This window comes from Pezoporus flaviventris, unplaced genomic scaffold (genome assembly GCF_033815535.1).
Source record: "Pezoporus flaviventris isolate CSIRO_AGI_PZ_B2104156 unplaced genomic scaffold, CSIRO_AGI_Pfla_v1 ptg000059l, whole genome shotgun sequence".
NCBI lineage: Eukaryota > Metazoa > Chordata > Aves > Psittaciformes > Psittacidae > Pezoporus > Pezoporus flaviventris.
The window spans coordinates 954,513-978,643 of record NW_026892607.1 but is presented as its reverse complement, the minus strand read 5'-3'; the positions used below and the strand labels follow the sequence as shown (position 1 = coordinate 978,643).

General features: G+C 47.5%; 1 protein-coding gene across 2 annotated transcripts in view; it reads right to left on the bottom strand.

Annotated features, from left to right (window-relative positions):
• The window catches only part of PGM1 (phosphoglucomutase 1), a 28,292-nt gene that overhangs the window by 2,587 nt on the left and 1,574 nt on the right, over positions 1 to 24,131 (bottom strand). The window contains exons 1-9 of one of the 2 annotated variants that reach the window (XM_061469656.1): positions 14,693 to 15,243; positions 10,184 to 10,346; positions 9,407 to 9,553; positions 7,685 to 7,810; positions 6,586 to 6,776; positions 5,998 to 6,152; positions 5,438 to 5,553; positions 1,591 to 1,726; positions 61 to 244 (exon numbers count right to left, since the gene is read on the bottom strand). In XM_061469656.1, coding sequence (XP_061325640.1) covers positions 61 to 244; positions 1,591 to 1,726; positions 5,438 to 5,553; positions 5,998 to 6,152; positions 6,586 to 6,776; positions 7,685 to 7,810; positions 9,407 to 9,553; positions 10,184 to 10,346; positions 14,693 to 14,950 — 1,476 coding nt within the window. In that variant the 5' untranslated portion in view covers positions 14,951 to 15,243. Of the gene's footprint in view, positions 1 to 60; positions 245 to 1,590; positions 1,727 to 5,437; positions 5,554 to 5,997; positions 6,153 to 6,585; positions 6,777 to 7,684; positions 7,811 to 9,406; positions 9,554 to 10,183; positions 10,347 to 14,692; positions 15,244 to 24,131 lie in introns of those variants that run through there. The other variant, XM_061469655.1, reaches the window with a different exon arrangement.

The following is a 24,131-nucleotide window of genomic DNA, read 5'->3' as shown; positions in this document are numbered from 1 at the left end:
AAAATACACAGCACAACACCCCTCTGAGGCCACATCCAGCCCGGGCCAGGCTGTGCCCACCTGGTTTTTGGAGACGCTTCCATCCACAGGATCATTGTACTCGAAGTTATCAGCTTTCTCAACCGTGTAGACTTTGTCACCACACGAGAGCTGCTTCCCCGCAAAGGAGCGGTCAAACATCACCGCCTCCAGATCCTTCATCATTTTGTTAGCTGCATCTGCATCCACCTCCTCGTAGTCGTATCTACAAGCAGGCAGCACAAAACAAAGGTTAGGAAGGGGAGGCTGCCATGAGTAGGAATGTTCTGTGATGTCCTTGTAGCACTGTGGTCTGCCCCATGGATGTTCTCTACTTCTTTACTGGAGGAGAGGACAGGAGAAAAGAGAGGAGTATCTGTGCGCAGCAACGCGGCTATGGTCCAATACAAATCCATGGGGTACACCACAACACATCCCAAGCATTCAGTGTCAGGAGAGATGAAAGTGCAGGTTGTGCTGTGCTATTGCACAACATCGTGGTGTTGTACTCCAGCAGCACTGACTGCAAAGACTATCCATGTCAGGATCTCAGCAGGATCCTCAGGATAAAACCTTTGCCTGTGCATCCACAGCAAAGCGCAGGTGTGACTGCAGCCAGGATAACGTGCCAGTGCCAGCTTTGATCTCTCTAACCCGGGTAAGAGAGGCAGCAGAGAGCACCTGAAGTGCACATCAGGATGTGAGACTTTGCATTACAATTCCCTGCATGATCTGTGCTGCTTTTATTCCCCAGCTGCTTGTCTGGAGCACGCAGGGGCTTGCTAACCTGCTACTACTGCACTGCTCGCTCTGCAGACGTACCTCTGGTGCTAAAAGACTGCCTTTTTATTCTAGGCTTTGGCATTTTTTCCACATTCAGCTGCGTGCTGGCTTTGTGGTGTGGGGGGGGAAAGAAGGAAAGGGCAAATTCCTTCATGTGGCAATCTGAGGCACAATTTTCAGGCAGGTATTCCCAGCTGAAAGATTTCTGCCTAATGCGTTCACCCCACACAGCACTCCCACCTCTGCTTGGAGCAGGCTGGCTCTCACTTCCCTTTTTATCTTCCATATCTACTGTAGTTGAAATTAAGAGTATTTTGGGACTGGACAGAAATTCAACCAGGTGAATAACAGCCTAGGAGCCATGCATCCATTCAATACGACATGGCCATCACTGAAGACATTACAGGTTAACCTGGGATTTGTAGTCTCCAGAAACATCCTGTTCCAATGGCAAAAAAGACTCTTGCAAGGGAAAATATATTCATTAAAAGAACAAAAAAGACACTTTGCATATATAAAAGGCACAGCCGTTGATACTTATTAGATTTATGTTTAGAATAACAAACCCTAAACCAGATACTGGGACAGGTTAAGGTGAGTACCTGCTGGTTTATTTAACCCAGTTATGGTCCTGCTCGGAGGGCGGGGGGGTTGAAATCACTGCAATCAGCACATGTAAGGAGGCAGGAACTGTGCTGTGGTGGCACATGCAGGTACCATCGGTGCATGGGGCCCTGACCTTGGAGGGTTGAACACAGGACAGAGGGGAGCGCGTGGCGTCTGCCCCACCTGGTGAAGAAGTTCCTGCCGTACTTCTGCCAGTGATCCTTCATGATGTCCTCCACGCTCTGCTTGCGGGTGGCCAGGATGGACAGCCAGGCCAGGACAGCCCAGAGCCCGTCCTTCTCGCGGATGTGGTCGGAGCCTGCAGGGAGCCGCAGCACAAACACGTTTCCCACCTCTTTTCATGCAAGAGCCTGTGCTACGGCCCTACCTTGCCTTCCCCATCCAACTGGCAGCCGTACAGACACACAAATGGAAGCCATTCCGTGAGCTTGATCCCTGCTGTATTGTTAAAACGGTTCAAGATATCATCTGCTTCTAGCTATAGCCCAAATAAAACATTCAGCCTCTTCTAACGCACACCCGCTCATTGTTCACAGATCCTTAATTCTGTTCCCAAGGAAGCAATGGGGATGAAACGGTCATCAAAAGAAAGAAGAAGAAAAAGGAGGGAAATGCAAAGGAACAGCTCAGGAAGGACTAACATCAGCCTCCTCAAGCAGCTGTCATGAGCTGTCTGCCAAATCAGCATACCCTGAGCAGCACATATTCTGGCTGAGCACCAAGAAAAATGTCAGCCCTTGCTGAGGAAGCCAAACCCTAACGACTCCGAAATTAGCATCCCAGAATCCTTGAATGGTTTGGGTTGGAAAGGACCTTAATGTTCATCCAGCTCCAACCCCCTGCCACGGGCAGGGACACCTTCCACTAGAGCAGCTTGCTCCAAGCCCCTGTGTCCAACCTGGCCTTGAACACTGCCAGGGATGGGGCAGCCACAGCTTCTCTGGGCACCCTGTGCCAGCGCCTCAGCACCCTCACAGGGAAGATATCCCCCCACAAAAGAGAGAAAAGCCCATCAGACAACACCGGGTCTGGCAAACAGCAGTGCAAGGAGACACTCCATCACATGTGGAGACTCGGAGGAGAGCCCTGTGCCCCCTCTCACCCACACATGCTCATCCCATAAAGGCTGTCAAAGACCCTGCTGTGGCTGGAAGAGGGCTCCTCCAGAGCAAGCACTGCACAGAGAGCAGGAATCCCCCTTGCCCTGGGAGCACATTGGACAGGGACCACACGGCACCAGGGCCCTTGGGAAACCAGAGAGGGTGTTGCAACTTATCCAGCACCCTGAGCACCTAAATTAAACAGGGATCAGATGGCAGCCCAGAATACACCCAGCCCAGACCCCAGCCTTCTGGCTTGTGAGTGCTCCACAGATGCACAGCTTCTGGCTTTCATCGTCTGAGCTCAGGAAAACCTCCAAACAGGTATTAATGAATCCCAAGGAGCTGGGGTATGCAGAGAGCATTCTGGAGCTCCCACTCTGCCCTCTCAAGGGTAGCCAGAGTGGGCAATCACCTGGGGAAAAGGCTGGGGCATGGGTTATGTGGGGCTTTGCATAAATCCCACTATTGTGGACACGGTGATAAATTATCCTCGGGGTCCTTTACAGCAGAGAGAGCCGTGCAGAGGTGATGGAGAGGAATGCTACATAAACACAAGTCCCATGTGATGTATCAACTTATTGCTGGAATCAAATACCCAAGGAAGCAAGCAGGAATTCTGTCATGTCGCATTACTCTAATTGCTCCTGGACTCCAGTCCCACTGGGGCACAGTTTGTTTCAATTTTTACTGGGTCTATTTGCCTGCTCCTTCACCTCTCTCCCCCTTCAACACTCACATTCGGGCCGGCTCCAAACAGCTCCTCATTAACTTGCTATCAAACAACCTTCCTTGCCCTTTTCATTCCTGAAAGTGTATGTGCCAGATGGACAGACTCCTTTTGCATCGCAGGGGGAGGCTCCAGCACTCCCAGGCCCTTTCTGATTCAGTTCCTGCCCACTCATGCTGCTGCATGGCCAAAACCTCAGACCACTCTCCTCTCCTGCTGCAAATGGACTCACTTGTGTTTGTAATGCAGAGTCACTCAGCTACTGGGGGAGGGAGAGAAGCTATGAGCTCATGGCTGGTACAGTAAAAGATGGAAACAATTTTAGAGAGCTGCTCATTAGAGACCATCTCCTATCAGCAGCTGCATGAATCATTTGGTGCTTTTTGTTGTTATTTATTTACTGAAATGCTGGTGCCCTCTCATTAGCCAGAGTTCAGAATGTAAACTTAATGCATGCTGAAATCACTCAGGGCAAAGCTCCAAAACCTGTCTTTGCTCATACTTCAAGATTTCTTTACACAGATACCATGTTTTGTGAAACTCCCCCTTTCTTCCTGAGGCCAAACCCCATGTATCAGAACAGCATTAATTGCAATAGCATTGCCACTGAAGACTCTTTCAGCCCCGCAGCAAACTGTGGGCACCCAGTGGTCCCATTTCCTCAGCTACAGAAAAGCTGGGGTAGTCCTTTCTTGTCAAGGGCTGCACCCCAGTTCCACACAGCACAGTCATAGAATAGTTTGGTCCCTTTGTTGGAAGGGACCTTAAAGCTCACCCAGCTCCAACCCCTGCCACAGAGCAGCTTGCTCCAAGCCCCAAACACTGCCAGGGATGGGGCAGCCACAGCTCCTCTGGGCACCCTGTGCCAGCGCCTCAGCACCCTCACAGGGAAGAGCTTCTGCCTAAGAGCTCAGCTCAGTCTCCTCAACCTCGGGCAGGTTCAAGCCATTCCCCTTGGCCTGTCCCTACATCCCTTGTCCCAAGCCCCTCTCCAGCTTTCCTGCAGCCCCTTCAGGCACTGGAGCTGCTCTCAGGTCTCCCCTTCAGGAGCCTTCTCTTCTCCAGGCTGACCCAGCCCAGCTCTCTCAGCCTGGCTCCAGAGCAGAGCTGCTCCAGCCCTCGCAGCATCTCCATGGCCTCCTCTGGAATCACTCCAACAGCTCCAGTCCCTCTTGCGTTGGGATTTGAGGCCATCCCTTTTCTGTGAGACACCCCCCCCACAGCCTGAAATGTTTTTGTGAAATATGGGATGATGGAATGAAAACACGCAAGGTTTGAGCCTGAAATCATCCAACCTTAATACCTTCAGGACCCTGTGCCCTGCGTGTCCTACCAACTGCCCCCTGGTCTTCAGAGGTCTTTAGAGAACAGGAAAAACAAGACCTTGGGGGTTATTCAGACCTGATAAAACTCAGCCTTTGTGCATGAATTAGTTGCTGACCTAATGGGAAGGTTCCATTTCCACAGTCAGGACGTTAAAACCATGTTGTAGATGCCACGGGAGAGCTCAGGAGCAGCCGAGGCCTCCCAGGAGCACTGCGTGTTTTGGGCACGCCGCGCCGACGCAGAGCAAAACCTGCTCACTTCTGCTTCCCTGCACAAGTAATGGCTGTGCGTCACGTGCACCCCCCTAGTAAATTCCTTAAGATGTTCACTTTGTCTCAGTAACCCAGTAACTTGCTCCGACTGTTCAAAGGCAAGTGTTAATTTAAACTTTATAAATCATACCTTGTTTTTCGAACAGGAAAATGAGGGCCCTATTAAGCTCAGAGATTTAATAGTGACCTGAAACCTTCCCTAATAAAACTGCATGCTCCAAACCATATTTCTTTCCAGAAATGAAAACATTTAGAAGGTTTTCCTGGCCACCAAGAGTTGAAAAATACATTTAACATTGCACTTAATCCCCACAGACTCAATGACCGGGCTAGTAAAGAGGCCCTTAAACTTCCTGCATATCTCCATATGCCTTCCTAACTAACTGAAAGGAGAGCTAGCTCCTGCCTGACCAAACTTTGTGTTTGTTTCCACCAAGGATTCTTGCAAGCTTTTTTAAGATGTAATTAATTAGAAGCATTATTAACTATATATGAAAGATAAATCCCAAGCTACCCACCACAACAAAGAACTACGAGGAGGAATAATAGCATCCTTGGTGAAATCAGGAATGCTGACTTACCTGTACCAAAGCTTTCCTCTCCACACAGAGACAGCTTGTTTGCATCCATCAAGTTTCCAAAGAACTTCCAGCCAGTTGGAGTTTCATACAAAGCAATCTTTGTAGCTTGGGCCACCCTTCAAAGGTAAGAAAGGCTAAAGTCACATCACAGCTGGACTCTCAGCACTCCCATGTGTAATACTGCAACAGGAGCTTCAGCTAGTACCAAGCATTGCTTTTGGGGTAGCACGGAACACTGGGCATGCCACTGGTTTGGTTTTTTATAACGAACAATTCTTTGTCCAATAAACCTGTTTCATCCTGGTGCGAGGTTTGGAAATAGGTGGGATCATGGAATCCCAGCCTGGTTTGGGTCGGAAGAGACCTTAATGATCATCTAGTTCCAACCCCCTGCACAATTAAAGACTAGATATAAACCTAACAGCTCTGGCTCTGCTTCACCCCTCAGATGGACCATGAGATGGTCCCATGAGATGCACTCATTCCCACTGAAGACAAAAGGACAGTCCCTCTCCTTGGCTGGGCTCCCCTCTCCCACCACACACAGAGGTGGACGCTACCTATCCAGAGCCCCGCTGGTGGGCATGCTCCGGGCAAAGCCGCGCACTCCGGTCTGCTGGAAGTACGGGATGCTGAAGATGTTGGCAGCGATGACAGCAACGGAGTCGGAGGGGTTCACAAAGAAGCCGTGTTTCCCAAGAATCATGTTGCGATCCTGGGGGAGACAAGAGAGGAACAGCTCTGACCCGTGCTTAGTGCGGAGCGGCTGCAGCGGCAGAAGTCGCTCTGCTTGGCAGACACAGCCCATAAAGGCAGCGACTCACAGAGGGCTTCTTGACTGCACTGAAATAAATGCAGAGTTTTGACACAGTTAAATAGCACCTGGATAGGATTTCGCTTTCCTGCTGATTTTTCACAGCTTTTAAAGCTATTTAAACACAGTTTGGACTTCAGCATCGACACAGGAGCCAGCTATTGCCGTGGTGGCACATTGCAACAAGTGGTTCACCTCTCCATTCACAACTGGAAAGGAAAGAGGGAGAATAAAAGGTCTTTGCCCTCATCCTCCTCTACTTAAAAGCAGCTGAGCAGTCAGTCTCCATAGCTGATTAGAGGGCAAAAAGGTGAGTAAGGAACAGCCCATTTACCCCATCTCCATCAAAGGCAGCTCCAAAGTCGTACTCTCCTGTCTTCATAGTCTGAACCAGGTCAGCAGCGTAGGTTAAGTTGGGGTCGGGATGGTGGCCACCAAAGTCCTCCAGTGGGGTGCAGTTCACAGCTGAGTTTGCTGGGGCTCCAAGCTCCTCACACAGGATCTTTTTGACATAAGGGCCCACAACTATCACAGCAAAACATGGAAACACGTCAGCTTAGCACCCAGCTCTCTGGTCTGGTCACTTTGGGTCAGTTTATGTAGTTTTTGGTAGTAAAGCACAAATGATTACATCAAAGACCCAAGCAGCACATAGGTGTGCTTAACCCTGACCTACCCAGGCACACAGGCTCTTGCCAAAGCAGCTTCTCAGATGGAGGTTGTCCCACTAAATAAGGGAAACCACTCATGGGTTTAGAAGCGAGGATGAGCCTATGCCAGGGGTCCAGCATGTGAGCCAGGCCCCCACTGTGAAGGGCTTATGCCACGAGGGCCCTAAGGTATTAGTATCACCACATAATAGACCAAAATGCACATGTGCTTCACAGATATCCAGCAGTACAATAGGATTTACTGCTCTCAAATACTAATAACGTAGGCAATAAAAAGTAAGTGAGCATTGGAATGGGAATGATCTTGAGACAGGAGAAACAAGATGCAGGAAAGCAAGGGTGCTCCTGAAAATGTCTACTGAAAGAGACTCACAAGTTTGGCTTCTATATTCAATCATATAAAACAGTCTAATGGTGCCATTTCTGCATTCAGATACCTATGGGAAGATCTTTGCCTAACTGCTGTGACCTCAAGGGGACACTGACTGATGTGGGGTCCTCCAGGACAGCTCTGATGACAGCACCAGTGCTAACCTCCTCCATCTCTCAAGTGTGGACAGATATGTGTGAGCCATTCAGCATCCCCCCCAAATCCCACCGATCTCTCTGCCCTAGGTCAATTCCTGAATCCAAACATAACAAACCCCAGATTTACAAGTGATGGATAGAAATTCCAGAAGATAACCTTGCTCTCTGAAATAGGAGGTAAAGCCCTAGGGATATCTGCCCCCAACAATGCCTCAAACCCAAGTCCACCCCTACCTCCATGCATAGCATCTATGCGAATCTTGAGCTGGTTCTTCCCTGAAAGCAGTTCCTTTAACGCATGGAAGTCAAAGATGTTCCTCAGCATATTCGCATAAGCTTCTACTGAGTCCACAATCTCCACTGGAAAAAAAAAAGACAAAGTAAATGGAGACCAATCCTCACAGTTCAAAATCTTTGGAGAAAAGCAACTGTCCAGACTGCTCAGCCTGGAGCAGAGAAGCTGCATGGAGACGACAGAGAAACTTCCACTGTCTGAAGGGGGCTTAAAGGATGCCAGAGAGGGACTCTTCATCAGGGACTGTAGCGATAGAACAAGGGGTGATGGGTTTGAACTGAAACAGGGGAAGTTCAGATTGGAGATAAGGAAGAAGTTCGTCCCTGTGAGGGTGCTGTGGCTGCCCCATCCCTGGCAGTGTTCAAGGCCAGGTTGGACACAGGGGCTTGGAGCAAGCTGCTCTAGTGGAAGGTGTCCCTGCCTTCCAACCCAGGCAGGGGTTGGAACTGGATGAGCTTTAAGGTCCCTTCCAACCCAAACCGTTCTAGGACTCAATGATACTTTTGCTACACACGGCACTGTGGTGACAGTCCTTGGTACAAAGGGCCAAGGCTCACCATAAAGCCTTTAAACATCCCATAGAATCATTTCAGAAAGACATTAATAATGGTCCTGTATTAAGAATTTAATCACAGGCTGTCACTGCTAATCAGGTTACAGACCAAACAGACCAACAAAATCCTTAAGGCAAACACTGTTACAGCCATGGCTCCCTGGACTTCTTTCCAGAGGGCTCAGTCCTACCCTGCTTACCTGGAGAGTGGGATTAAAGGAAAAGGGGAAGCAAATATTATATATATATAATTTTTATATATAGAAACAGATATATATAAATATACATAAAATATATTAATATATATATTTATACTTTTTTATATATACATATCAAAATATAAACAGGTCTCAGATTTCCACCAAACTCAATGGGAACTGTGCACCTAATAGCTGGAAAACATTGCACCTTTGCAACTACCAGGCAGTATAAAGACAGAGCCATGAAAACCCCATTAACATAGAAATTCCAGTACACAGAGATGGGAACTGAGAGAAATACCAACTGTTAGAAACTCTGAATTTACTTCTTTCAGTTCCAAGCATAGGGCACCAGGAGATGGGAAATAAACCCTCACAGCAAGTGTTCTTCAAAAGCCTTTTTAATGCATTTCATGTTTCACTGCTGACTGACAAAAGTCATGTGTGAAATGGAACAGCTTTCCCACTCACAGAGACAGCTTTTAGATGTGAAATTATGGGAAAAGAAATCAGTTACACGGATTACACACTGTGATTTTTAATCAGGAAAATGCACTTTAACTGCAGAGTTGTCCGATTTGCAAGCACAGGTTAATGCTAGATTTACAGACAAAACAGTGTCTGGGGAAGTTTGGGGGAGCAAATCTACCTAGTGAAGTCCAACCTTCTCTAGGACAGAAACAGTGATATAACTAAAATATCTACACAAGGTAAGATGCAGGCCAAAAAAAGACAGGAATAAATGCCAGGGAGAGCAGGAGCAATGTCCCTGTTTGACTTATCCAACGGCGAGGAGGAGAGGTCAGAATGGCCACATCTGTCCTTCAGAAACACCAAATGTCCTTATGGCAGGCCCATACTAAATGCACCTGAAAGGAAACTTTCCAAAAGGAAGAGCTGTCATTTACCTGTAAATGGTTTAAATTTGTTCTCCAAGTCAAACTGCTGTTTCCCAATGGAGCTCAGGTCCACCTGGAGATCCGGGCAGATTGCATACTCCTCAATTTTCTTGCTGATTTGGAAGATTTTATCCGTGATACCTTCAGGAGCAGGACCTGCAGGATGGAATGGGCAAGGGAGAAGATGTTAAAGAATCAGACTGCAAGAGGAGTGTGCTTCGGAAGTACAGCAACAGATCTGGGGCTGGGAATACCTCCCTAGGAGAGGAATGTCTCACAGAGCAGGGATGGCCTTAAATCCCAACACAAGGAGTGTGGAGCTGTTGGAGTGAGTGCAGAGGAGGCCACGGAGATGCTGGAGCAGCTCTGCTCTGGAGCCAGGCTGAGAGAGCTGGGCTGGGGCAGCCTGGAGAAGAGAAGGCTCCTGAAGGGGAGACCTGAGAGCAGCTCCAGTGCCTGAAGGGGCTGCAGGAAAGCTGGAGAGGGGCTTGGGACAAGGGCCTGTAGGGACAGGCCAAGGGGAATGGCTTTAAGCTGCCAGAGGGGAGACTGAGATGAGCTCTTAGGCAGAAGCTCTTCCCTGTGCTGAGGCGCTGGCACAGGGTGCCCAGAGAAGCTGTGGCTGCCCCATCCCTGGCAGTGCTCAAGGTCAGGCTGGACACAGGGGCTTGGAGCAAGCTGCTCTAGTGGAAGGTGTCCCTGCCCGTGGCAGGGGTTGGAACTGGATGGGCTTTAGGCCCTTCCAACACAAATCAGTCTGGGATTTTATGGACAAAGCAAACTTACCTCCATTGGCAATATTGAATTTAATGCCAAAATCTCCATTGGGGCCACCAGGGTTGTGGCTGGCTGTCAGAATGATGCCACCAATGGCTTTAATTTTTCTGATGATGCAGGACACTGCTGGGGTGGAGAGAATGCCATTCTGCCCGATGACCAAGCGGCCAATCTGGAAATGAAAGAGCAAAAGAAACTTCTGTGAACCCCAAAACCTAAACCCAGCAGACCCACGAAACCCCACTGGTGACAAGTAAAGCAGAGCCCCAGGAGCATGCTGATGGCAGAGGTGCTGTTTCTCTGCACACAAACAGCTTGTTCTGGGAGGCTGCTGCTGCTCTCTGCTGTGTACAGTGAAGGGCAGCATCTGACCCTTCCAGCATGTGAAGGGGGCCTACAAGGATAACGGAAAGGGGCTCTTCATTAGGGACTGTAGTGGTAGGATAAGGGGTCATGGGTTCAGACTGAAACAGGGGAAGTTCAGGTTAGATCTAAGGAAGAAGTTCTTTACTGTGAGGGTGCTGAGGCGCTGGCACAGGGTGCCCAGAGAAGCTGTGGCTGCCCCATCCTTGGCAGTGTTCAAGGCCAGGTTGGACACAGGGGCTTGGAGCAAGCTGCTCTGGTGGAAGGTGTCCCTGCCTTGTGGCAGGGGTTGGAGCTGGATGAGCTTAAGGTCCTTTCCAACCCAAACCAAGCTGGGATTCTTTGATTCTGTTGTGCTTTTTTAGCATTTTCCTTTACAAGCACTGCAGCCCAGCTGGAAATGGCAGCTTGCACTGGAGAGCTGAACTTTCCAGGGGCATCTCAGCAAGAGCTAAACAAAACCCCAGCACACCACCCTTTGTCTGTGGTACTGAACTTTGCTTTCAAAAGACACAATGGGACCGAGAGAAGCCAAAACAGAACAAAAATTGAACATCATCTCTGTTCCCATGGGAGCAGCTGCAGATTGTCTGACTCGCAGCGGGTAACACATCTCCTTCCCATGAATTCAGTTCTATCACCCAGATTAAATCCAGAACAATGTGCTAAGCAGTACAACGTGATCAGGTTGCTGGAGTTGATATAATAAAGCAGAAGATGAATATTTATCTGGAAGAACATGTTCCTTAACATAAGCCATGTTCCTTAACACAGACTTTGTTAATGAGGTGACAGATGTAAGAGAATACCAGGCTACTCCCTGTCAACCACAGAGATTAAACTCTATATATGACTGAGGAAAGAGGAGGAATTTCATTCAAACACAGGATAAAGCAGCAAAGAAAAGCAGCATTCCCAGACTGAAGGCCCAGGTTTGGTGCTAAGCCAAGGGCACTGGATGACTGTGATTCCTCTCCCATGGCGCTGCCCAGTGCTAAGCCCCAGCTTCACTGCCAACAGGTTCTTGCATGCTACAGCTGTCACAGAGGGGATGGGTGAGCAAGGTGCTGCTAAAAGAGCTGCATCCCCCCCAGTGAGCATAAACCTGAAACAGCAGCTTATAAACCCAAAGTGAAAGCTCTTTCCAGCCTCCAAATTGTGGTGCTTCAGTTTCACCAAGAATTAATGCAGTCTCCATGAAACTCCTCTCTAAAACCTCATCTTCTTAATGGCAGGAAAAGCAGCATTACCTAGGCAAACATTTTCTGTACTGCTATGTGATATAAGCTCCTTTGGTGCACATCCAAATGACACATGGGTACACATCCTCACGTGAAGCTGATCCTCATGACGCTGTCTCTCTGCTCTGCCAGGAACGAAAGCAGATATCCCCTCATATAGTTTCTGGGCACACCTGTTCTCTAATCAGGTTGAACATAGGCAATAACCTTCGAAAGTAAAATATGCTAAAGACTTCAAGATTCATCTGGACAGCATGCTGGGACATCTACTCGGGGTCATGCTTTGCTTAGGAAGGTTGGATGAGATGATCCCTGAGGTCCCTTCCAACCTGGGATTCTGTGATTCTTTCGTTTCACAGCTTCCCTTTGAGGGTCACATTCAGCCACAATACCTCTCTGCATCAGTGCTCTTCCAGGCCTCATGTGCAGCTCAAGGGATGCTGGAAAGGACTGGCAAAACAAGGGAGTTTCCCTCCCAAACCACACATCAGCTGCAGGAGAGCTGGGGAACACATCAAATCCCTTGGCCTTACCCAACCTGACCTCCCCACGCACCTGAACTGCAGCTTTTGCCTGTGCATGGAAGCTACGAGGAAGGAAAAGAAGGAAAACTTGTCTCCAGATGTGCTACTCTCTGATTTGGGGTCCTCCTTGGCTTTCAGAAGTTTTTCAGACGTTATTCCCACCCATCCAGTGCTAAATCCTCTGGGGAAAATGTTGCTTGGTATAGCAGCATACTGAGCAATTCACACCTGATCTTTAATTCTCTGGAAATTCTCACAAGAAAAAACTAAGGATGAAATCATGGAATCCCAGCCTGGTTTGGGTTGGAACGGACCTTAAAACTCATCCAGTTCCAACCCCTGCCACGGGCAGGGACACCTTCCACTAGAGCAGCTTGCTCCAAGCCCCTGTGTCCAACCTGGCCTTGAACACTGCCAGGGATGGGGCAGCCACAGCTTCTCTGGGCACTCTGTGCCAGCGCCTCAGCACCCTCACGGGGAAGAGCTTCTGCCTAAGAGCTCATCTCAGTCTCCCCTCTGGCAGCTTAAAGCCATTCCCCTTGGCCTGTCCCTACAGGCCCTTGTCCCAAGCCCCTCTCCAGGTTTCCTGCAGCCCCTTTAGGCACTGAAGCTGTTCTAAGGTCTCCCCTTAAGGAGCCTTCTCTTCTCCTGTTCACAAACAGGCCCACTTTGTGCAGTGATTTTGGGTCACAGCACTCTGAAGCAATCCAGGCAACACTTCTACCCTGGTTTTACTGAAAGCCCCACTAAGATGCACACAAAGCAAGATACCTCCTGTGGCCTACCTCCTCCCCCAGTAACACAAGGCTGATGCTTTCACACCAAAACCATATTTTCCAGGCCAGGGAAACTGTTATCTACAGCTTCACTGTGCCATCAGCACACCCTTCCCATCCTCTTGCTGTAAAAGAGATGCATCACAAGATGCACCAATCCTATACACTGTAGTACAGTTACAGCCTCTGAATAATGACACTTCTCCTTAGGCAAGTCAAGTTAAGTGAACCAACTACCTTGGTAATTTCCTTTAACCAAATAATCATCATTAACATGGAATGTGATGCTATCAACATGTTTGGTGCAATTTGAAACCCTGTTGATCCCACATTTATAGACTTAACAGTACCTGTCTCTGGTACACACCTCCAAGGAGATTGTCACATACTCAAAACACAATACACACACCCTCCTTATGGTCTTTTTTATACTGGAAAGAATCCTTGGGTTCCTGCCTTCTATTCTATAAAGCACACTGCTGATAGTCACAGGTATTAGCCAGACTGTAGAAAAACCAACAAAAAATACCAGAACCAGCAGTGAAACTAGATTTTAGCCAAACAAGAGCCACATTGCTGGAATGAAACGCATGAGAAAAGCCTCAGCTGGGGAAGATCTGTGTAATCTCACCTTTACCAGCAGATCTGTCCTAGTGTCAAGCAGTCCAAGCAGCAGGCCTGGCTCTTTGTGCACATTTCCCAGCTCTTCTGCTCAGCCCATACACTGGCTTTAGAGCAATACATTAATTTGCAATGCCAAAGAATATTTTGCCCCAAAAAGGTTGAAAATATCTTGATTTAAAAAGCAAAATAATTCTCTCCTTCTATTCTCCCAGTCACTACTTATTACCCTGTTGTGATCAGATAGGTTTTTCTGTCAAATTCCTAAGAGCCAGGTCTCTCAGCATAAAGCTTGCTCTGCCCTAAGAGATCCAGGACAGACATCAGAGTCTTTTCTTCTTAAAAAGCAGGAGGAAACAAAGACAAAACCCCAGTGCCCAAGAGTCTGCTGCAAACATGCAAGCCTTCTGTTCTGCTTCCAAAACACAGATTTCCACACAGAGAACACTGTAAAGACTGCCACTCGGTTCCTAACTCTCATCTTACTTCAATTTTCAAATGCTCCCAGCGTATTTTATCACACAGCCATAACTTATAACCACTGGAAAAGAAACCACCTTGGTTTACCTTTCATTTTGCTGAGCAGCTCAGACCCATGCTGAAAGAGCTTCTGCCGAGCTGCACAGAACGGTGAGCCATGGCTCTAGCAGCTACCTCACTTCTGAACAGGATCTGACAGGGAGGCTATGAACTCCACAGGTGTCCATAGCTCGTAGCATGTCAAAACACAAAGCAAGAGCACACAAACCCCAAGCAGCCTTTCTTTTCTTTGCTGCACGTGTATTCTCACATGCTTCTATCCAACCACATCACTTCAAAGTGAAAAACCAGCAATTTCTGTACTACCAAGCTGATTTCCCATTAAAAAGTTAACTATTACCAGTTGAGGAAAGTCTTTGGGGAAATTAAATCATGCAGTGACTAATTTACTATGGTTTTCTGCATTTATCAGCTACACAACTATAGGAAGTTAGGCATTTAACATTTACCAACCCCATTGGCAGCAGCCATTTGGACTATCAGTTCCACTGCGGACTTATTAAGGTATCTCCCATCACCTCCAACTACCATAGAAGATCCTTGTCGATCTCTTAGGTCTATGGAATAAAATATACTCTGGATAAAGTTCTGCAAATAGTTCATCTTGGATTCAAAATAAAAGGTCTTCTTCCGCAATCCACTGGTTCCTGGCTTCTGGTCATTGTAGGGAGCTGTTGGCACAGTCAACAGAGGCAGAGGAGCGTCTTCCATGTTCTTTTTCCACACAAACGCATTTAAAAAGCCAATTATGCCACAATACAAAAATCAATCTTGACACCAGCAATGGCCCACCTATTAAACAGAAGTTCAGGGAAGTCGCTGAGCTTCCAAAAATAACTCCCTGAACCTCCAGCTGAATGTGGTTTCTGTAACTGAAGACGTTTTCCTGCACTTGTTGTGGAGGATCAATGTCACGGAGAACGCACAATTCCACGCTGCCATCCCTCACTGGGAAAGGAGGTTTGTCTCCTTTCTCATCTTCTAGGTTCCGCAGGCACAGCTCCTCGTCCTTCTGTGCTATCACCCACCGGAGCCCAGCACGGTCAATCCATCCTGTTCTCCCTTAGGACAGGGGTGTCGGGGAAGGGAAGCAGCTCAGCCCTCAGCTCGGATGCACTGCCCGCTGCCCTGGCACGGTCACCACGAGCCAGGCAGAGCTGCAGGGCAGTGCCAAGCCGCTGGCCAGGGCCACTGTCACGCTGCGCCCGTGAGGTGAGCCTCCAGTGGGCACCGCAGCACCCGGCCCGAGGCATTTTGCTAAGTCTGGTGAGTTAAAGGTCACTCTTAAAATGGAAGGCAACAGATCTGTTACCTACAGTGTGCTCACACAACTCCTGCTCCCACAGCCTGACTTCGCCATGGGTTCCCCCTCAGACACAGGGGTATTATCCACAATGAATAGTGGAGAAATCGCCATATGACCAAGAAAAGCATGATCAATGGGTTCGACTGAACACCCACACAAGTCTCACCAAGGGCAGTATAAGCACCCAGAGTTATTAAAACCACAAAAAACTACTACATCTGATAAAGCTATTTGTTTTGGAGCAGCCTCAACACATACAGAAGAGACTCGTACACCAAGAAACTTTGACAAAGCATCACCTTCCTAAACACGGGGAAGGTAACTCTGAATGCTAGACTGACATCAGAGTTTCCTCCAAGCATCTTCAATAACACTTGGACTCCTCTGCCTGAGCTGCTGGAAGCAATTTATAGACATTGCTGGAGCAATTAAAGAACACACTGTTTGTAATGACTCAGTTTCTCCTATTAATAAAAAGGAGGGGGGAAAAAGAGATGTGTACACAGCTGAACTGTGGCGAATTAATTCCTAAGGAAGAAGCATTTCATTCAGGTTTGCTCTCAGAAAGCAAAGCTACTTGAGGCATCTGTGGGAACCCCAAAGGCTGCTGCCCCACCACAGCCCATGGGGCAAGCACTGGCTTAGACAAAAGCTGGGATGCTGCAGGATGCTGATGGAACACACCACACATGAACTGAGCTGCCTGATCCCCCCCGAACCCCTTGTCTCAGAGCCCCAGGAGCAATTTATGTTGCATGGGCTCAGAATTTGATTCCTTAATTCCTCTCTTTTCCCCACCAAACCACACTGAGGTATGACAACATATATTTTACATCAGCAGCGGGATTGCCTGGCATATGCAGTATCCCAGGGTTGGTATTTATACATCCTACAACTCAGCATCCCGAAACTGAGACGCCCTTTCTTGCCAAGCAAAGGCAGAGGTTTCCCTCTAGCGGCAGAGAAAACAAAATCCAGCTCTCAAAATAAGCCTCACACCGAACAGTCCCCTGGCACGAAAGGCCTGAGCAAGCTCTTTCCCTTCTTATCCCCAGCAAGATAACTTACTGCCCGCGAAATGCCCCGGCATTAAGTGACAGGAGGAAAGCACAGGCCACCTACCAACTTCCATGGGTACACAGAGGAGATGCACATGGACTTCCTGCTAGGGAAAAGGCCTTTGGAGGGTTAGGAATTTGTTTAATTAAGTGTACATGTGCTGGACAGAGGAATCAAGGTAAATAAAGCTGGGGAGGAAGGTGTTGGTCGTTAGACTTCCACAACTTCTCTTGAGCAGAGAAGCTGTGGCTGCCCCATCCATGGCAGTGTCCAAGGCCAGGTTGGACACAGGGGCTTGGAGCAAGCTGCTCTAGTGGAAGGTGTCCCTGCCCGTGGCAGGGGGTGGAGCTGGATGAACATTAAGGTCCTTTCCAACCCAGTCTATGATTCTGTGACTCTATGATCTGTGATTTGGGAGGCTTTGCTTGGGTGACTGATCATTACAGCACTTACAGGTGGGAAAGGAATTCAGCAGATCACCTGCTCCCTCCAGAAGTGATGCAGGATCAAATGCACCTAGAGCATCCTCCAGAAAGCTGATATGACTTGTTCTGAAATCTTCCTCTCCAGGAAGCCATGCCAGTGCATAGTGAACCTAGGAGTTAGAAGAGTCTTTCTACAATCTGCTGTGCATCTTCCTTGCTGTGGTTTAAGTCCTCCTGAGCTGTCACAGAAAACAAATTGATCACAATCCTCTTCCTGACAACTTCTCACACATTAAAAAAGTCCTTTAGTATACAGACTCTGCATGCTCTCTCTTTACTAAACAACCCCAATCCCCTTACCTTTTCCCTGTGGTCGTATTTCCTGGGTCTCTTACTCCTCATGGCAGTCAGAGGCTGGTGAAGGTGCTTCCCCACCAAACAGCTCATCTGCCACAGGCAGGGGACATTTGCTAGCTTAGGTCCCCTTTTACTGTCTTGTGCTTCAGACATGCAAGAACAAAACGAAAACTATGAACTAGCTGTTGAATTTTATGTTTTAAAGACAAGACTATTCAGAGAGGACTTAAACTTCAGTAAAGCACTGCAGCTCCTCCCTTGGCTCCATACCATGGATCACTGCCCCATCTCCTCTCCCCATGCGTGAGCTCTGCCACCTTGCCTCATTGCACTGTGGCCTATGGCTCTCTGGAGCCTTCCCTAAGCCTGTGACCAGGCAGCCAGGCTCTCCTGGCTTCACACTCCGATGCTAACTCATCCTTAGCACAGCCTTACTCCAAGCTACAGTGCTTCATTTCGACATTCAGGCAAGCCAAGTATCTGGGGGTGAACCCCCTGTGCAAAAGCCAGTCTGAACAGTAATTCTCTCTTCTCATCCCCTGCAAACACTCCTGGGGTCAGGCTTCTGCTAAGTCCAGGATGCCGTCTCCGTCATGAGCAGCCCTTTTTCTCCATTCCTTTTAGGTTCTTCCCATTCCTCTTCTCTCCCACATTCAGGGGGCTGATAAAGCCAATGTAACCTACCTACTGTGGAGTTGGGTTTAGCTGCAATCTTTCTTTTCCAGCTCCACAGGAACTTTTCTGACAGCAATCAGCTGGTGATAGGCATTATCTCTTTATGCTCTTTTTCTGTGATTCGCCAGAAAGGCACACAGCATGAAATCCCAGGGAACAGAGTAAAATTAGGTATTTTACACTTATTTTGTGACTGTTCTTTAAGACAGAAATCACATTCAGCTTCTGCCCACAGGACAGTCCCTGCACACTCACCGTAAGAGGGTGCCAAGAGCTCTAAGGAAGCTGCTGTTGAGTTGCCAGAAACAGGCACTTTCTGCCTTTAGTCCAGGCAGCCACTTGCTGTGTGTGACATTTGTAATGCCAAGACAAGTGGAGCCAAAGCAAAATAAACAGACCAACTGCAAGCCTATTAGCCATACAAGGAGTACTGCTCCAACTGCAAAACTCTGTTTCCATAAGAATCAATTCAAAACTAGGGTTTGAAGTTGCTGTAGAGATGACAGAAAGGCAAAATATATGGCACCATCTCGAAAGCAGGGGGCACATAAGTGCAACCACATACATAGGAGTCACTCCAGGATTAAGAGACACTGTTCTACACCTACATTGCACCCTAGTTAAAGTTACGACACAAGCTAGATGGGTGGCCTGAAAGGGCTCTGCAGAGCTGGGGGTGAAACCATCATCTGCAAGGTTGCTGTAGGTGAGCAATGGGCTCCAGGTTTGTCACACTGATAGGGGCTGATCCTCCCTTTGCCTTGAGAGAAGTACACACCAGCATCCATGATTGAGAAACATGCTGTTCAAAGGTCAGCTGCTCAAAGCACACCCATTTTACCTTGAATTGCCAGGGCGTTTGCTGTCCTGCCCCTGCAGCGTGGACATGAGAGGGATTCCACGTGGTTTACCTTGAGCAAACCCAGGAATGGTCCAGGATTTCTGGCCCCAGCCTGCTGAGAGATAGCCCCTGACCCTAGGCCCTCTTAGAAAACACCAGCACCTGATCCCAAATGCTCTAGAACTACAAAATGCAGACTATGCTGTGGAGCAGAGGGAAGGCACTGACTGAGTCAGCCTGATGTTAGTGCGAGGTGCACAGATTTATCTGGTTAAACCTTGTAGAATCAGGGATAGAAGCTCTGGTCTGAGGTGTACAGAGCCAAACTGCTGTATGGAATCCACAGTACATGTATGTGATGGCAAGGTGGCTGTACAGAGCCAAGAAAAGTGCACATAAAGGAGAGGAGAAGACATAGATGAGTGTTTTCTCACAGACATGAATGTACTAGAGAAGCTTTGTCTGTGGCCCAGGAGTAAAAAGAGACTCAAGTACATTAGCAGGAAAGAGGGCTGGAAGGGCTGTAGAGAGGTCACTCAGCCCCTGCCCAAGGCAGGGACAGCCCAGCCCAAACCCTTCGCATTAGAGGTTTTCCCAGACAGACTCAGTGACCTCCCCAGGCAACTCACTCCTTTCATTAGCCTTAAGCTTCCAAAATGCTTTCTAATGTCTAACCTAAACCTTTGCTGTTGCAATTTTAGTTCTTGCCCTATCCCCATCAAGCCAGAGAACAATTTGTTACCTTCCTCCCTGCAGCATCATTGCAGGACATCTGCAGACTGCCAGCATGCTTCCCCATCTCTAGGCTAAGTTCATTCCTGCCTCACTGGCCTCATCTGCCCAACCTCAGGTCATTCCTGCTGGAGTCTCCCCCAAGCAGATTGCATCCTCTCTGAGGGCTAGGATCCCAGATCAGATTCCTGGTGACATTTTATTTCCTGGGTTTCTTACTTACAACAACCTTACTTGAAAATCTAGGAATGACATTTGTTTTCCTGGGTGTCTTTGTGGTTACTCATCAGATCTGTGGCTTAGTATGTTATTCTCCAACTTGTACTACAATTATAAATGTACATGTTACATTCATATTTTACTACTTCTGCCTATGCAACCTTTGCATTTCTTCTTACTGAAATCCTATGTTATTTCTCTATTTCTAAGATATGTTCCAGTTCATCATTTGAAACAGTAATCAATATACTGGATAGCTCACAGAGAACCACAACAGGATGTCAAGGACCACCACAGTGGATTTCTGGATCCTCAGTCGTGGCACAAGACATATGGGTAGCACCTATTCAGTCCAGCTCACCTATCCCAAACTTTGCCTTGACAAAGAGAAGGCATTAGACCCCATCCTGCTGCCCTACCAGCACAGCCAGAGCTGAGGCTTCTGGTTAGAGGGAGTCATTGTTCCAGGAGATTACAGTGAAACCCCTGTTAGCATGGATTTCAACTCTTGGCTGCTGGATTTGCAGAGATTAACTCTAAAGCACCTTAGCTCTTCCTTTCAGCTGGAGTTTCATTAGTGTAGAGTTTAAAATTCCAAAAAGGAACTGTAACTGGATGGCCTGACCACTGCCTTAATAACCCTCAGTTGTAAACTGATATAAGCCTATTAACTTCACAGGCAAAAAGAAGCTAAAGTAGTGTTAAAGCAGTCTCCAAGCTGCAAGAGCTGCTGCATGCATGGTTGTCTTCTAAAACTCACCATAATCTGAAACCAGGACATATCCGCATGGGAATGCTCATGGCACAATTGGTATCTATTTCCTTACTTCAGATGGCACAGCTCAATTTGCACTTCTGCTTCTGAGAAAACCAGTAAGGTAAGAAAGATCACAAATTCAGGTTTTAATTAATGCCCATAGCATCTAGTTCTGGTACACAGGGATTGCTTTTTGGAAGAACTTTCTTTATGATCACTTTAGTTCAATCGTTTTAATACCAAGAGCTTTTACTTAAAGGCAAGATCTGACCCTGAGGATTGAAGGAGACCATTCTTCAGGATAATGATGCCAATTGCTGAATGGATTAAAGTCTGTAAACAACAAGGCTAAGGCTGACTGCACAGTGTTGTGCAGAGATAGGAACAAGAAGAAGGGTCATTGGTAACAGGTTTCTTTAAAAACTAGGTAAGAAAAACAACTGAGGCTCACATAGCAATATCAAATGCTTCCCATCAGCAGGCCTAAAGCAGATCACAGATGTGCAAACCCCGCTATGCCCCTTCTACAGCTGGGATGCTGAGACTGGGAACGTGAGCACGCTCTAACTGGGACCAGAACGTGGTCCTGCAAGCCTGTGCCACACCGTACTGCTTATTATGGGCTCAGTGGCGCTGTCAGAATGGGAACTGGTCTGGAGGCTACAGCAGAACAGCACAAACAGAAAGGGAGCAGAGCTACAAAGTGGCAAACAAAAAGCTGCTGAGCAAGGCAACAGAGCTTAAAAGCCTGGTTTCCCTGGAATAACTGAGCAGGGAAAAAAGTTAATAGCAGCCAAGCCAGGAAACCAAAACTTTCTGGGGCTGAGAGCACTGTTTGTCCTGCAGCAGTAAAACAAAACCAGGCTAGTATTTAACATGCAAAGCACTGCCTGGCATTCAAAACACCTTCAAGCTATTTGCTTTAATGTAGCTACTTTGCAGCACTTTGAAACCCGTTTATTTAAGAAGGAACCAGGGGCGCAGTATATCAGTTGACTAGCAGGTGACAGTTACTGAATCAACCTGGTGTATGAGCCGAGCTAGATTTACACCTTCCCTTCCGTAATTTTAGTATGCTTTTGACATACAGCTATTGTACAGCCACATAAAGCTATTGTACAGCCACAATTCTCCTCTAACAGGACCTTTTAAGCTTTTCTTCCTGTAATTAAAGAGTCAGACTCCCTATTTGGGAATAACATCAAGGAAACCTGGCGCAAGGGAACAAAACAAACTAGGTAGGATACACTGGTTGCCAACTGAGAAAGGCAAATCCAACAACCTCCCTTTTAGTTTACTTATACAAATGCAAGCTTATAAACAGGATAAAAACTCTTTAATCACGCAAGTACAAATTGGGTTATTGCTAGTCAAATGCAACTACTCAGTTATATATTAACCATTCAAGATGCAGACAAAACTAGAACTCACTTCAGCATCCCTTCCTTTCATGTTGTAAAACTAACGATCAAACTGTGGTCCTCAGGCTCCAGAGGACCATGCAAACAGATCTTAAACCCACATGATTTTAAAGTACCAATCCAATCACCTTTTAATCCCTAGGACCAGAAATACAGTTTTCCAGTGCTTGCTTTGGCACAGGTGGTGGCTGGCTGACTTTAGATGAGTGAATATAGCCTGGTACAACGTACCTGTCAATCAAGAATCAAAAGAGCTATGTTAGGAAGACTGTAGCCCAAACTTATCTTCATTATCTCGTTACTCCTTCCTTCTTGTTTTCAATTTTACCACATTCAGGTTATAACTATATACCCTCCTCACATGCATTGTAATGATCACTTCTCTACAGACAAAGCAGCACTGTGGGTGGATTCAGGTGTCCAGACAGAGCAGTGCAGCCACATCTGGAGTCTTCCCCAGATTACTCAGTGTTTCTCAGCATGACATTACAGAGTCTTTCTCTGAGACCTGGCTGCTGGAATCAGGAGAACCTCAGCACTGAGACAAAACCACAACCTCCTGGAGCAAGTTACCACATGTTCTGCAGTACACTTCCTTACCCCTTAACAGAATCGGTCCATCCTTCCCTTTGCAGGGTAGGTGACTTCCAGCTACTTCATATTTATTACGAAGAAACAGGATTTTCATAAGGTCTTACTCAACCACACTGTGGTAACTATCAGGGAACTAACACTTTAGTTCCAGAGAAAAACCGCAAAGCATGCATTCCCTCACCATTCCAAAATAGGAAAGCAAGTAGATAGAAATTTATTCAAAACTAGCATTTTGTATTCCCTAAAGAAACTACTTTCAGGCACCTCATTTCTCAGGACCTAATGGTTTTGCCATTCTTGAGTTTGGCAATGCAATACTTGCGCTTATACAAGCCAGTGCCAGTCAAACTTAGCCAGCAGCTGTGTATCAGGTTTTCAATGACTCTGTATCCTGTAGATCACCCCACTGTTCCTCCTTGTGGTTACTTACTTAGGCTTCACCTGCAGTGCATCTAATGAAAAATTTGGGGGACATTTGCTCTTCTCAGTGCTCCCTTATGAGGTTTTTTTCCTCCTCCTTTCTAAATGGGATACTTAAATCTACAATTTTGCAGTGCTTTTGACCTACTGGCTCTCTTTGAATCTCTAGGGAAGAAAAAGGGGTAATTTCATAGCACTCTACAGCACTGTGGCAAGCCTGTAAGACTACCTTTGTCCTGAGACAAGGGTATAGAGAGCCTGCATCAGTAGATGACTGGTAGTGCTGTGATATTGCCAAATTTTTACTTGAAACGGTCTTACCATTCTGTCTCAGGCCATGGCCAGTATCTTGTTTTATACATTAATGATTCAGAATGAAAAGCTTTTAAAGTAAAACTTCTCACTTCAGGTACTGGTGTCCTGGCTCTTCACCCATGTGTTCTTTCACCTGCTTTCTTCCTCTGCCTCCTGCTTCCTCTCTTGCCTTCCCAGAACATTTTTCTGACTTTAGAGCCAATTCTGTCCTAGCACTTTGAACACACAGACAAACTGCTACAAGGCAAATGCCTTCAGAAAGCACATCCATTGGGATCTGCTTATGCAACTGTGACAGAAAGCTCAGCGCCATAGTGCTGCACATATGTGAGTGCCTGACCAGGGTGGAGGATTTGAGCAGTGACTGGTCCTCAACCCCCTCCAAGGAGACACCTAAATCAGACCCCAGCACAGTTTTACCTTCAGCCCTTGCTTACTTCTGGGATTCAGCTGAGGTGCAGATGGCTGAGAACTCCTCAGCGCCAGGAAGGCTGCCACAGCCCACCAGGCCCTGGGTGAACATCCAAAAACCTGCACAAACTACAGCTTTATCCCAGGGAACAAGACTCCCAGGCTGCTTATTCATAGGGATCCAAGGTGCTGTCTGTGTGCAGTCAGGCACGAACACTGTACACTTCAGCTCCAACCCCTTCCGAGAACATATAAATAAACCAGTGCCTGCTGCTTTTCCCATCAGGGAAGGCTGTGCTATCCATCACTTCCATAGGAGCACACAGCAAGGATGGTGCTGGGATGCTGGGACACAGACTG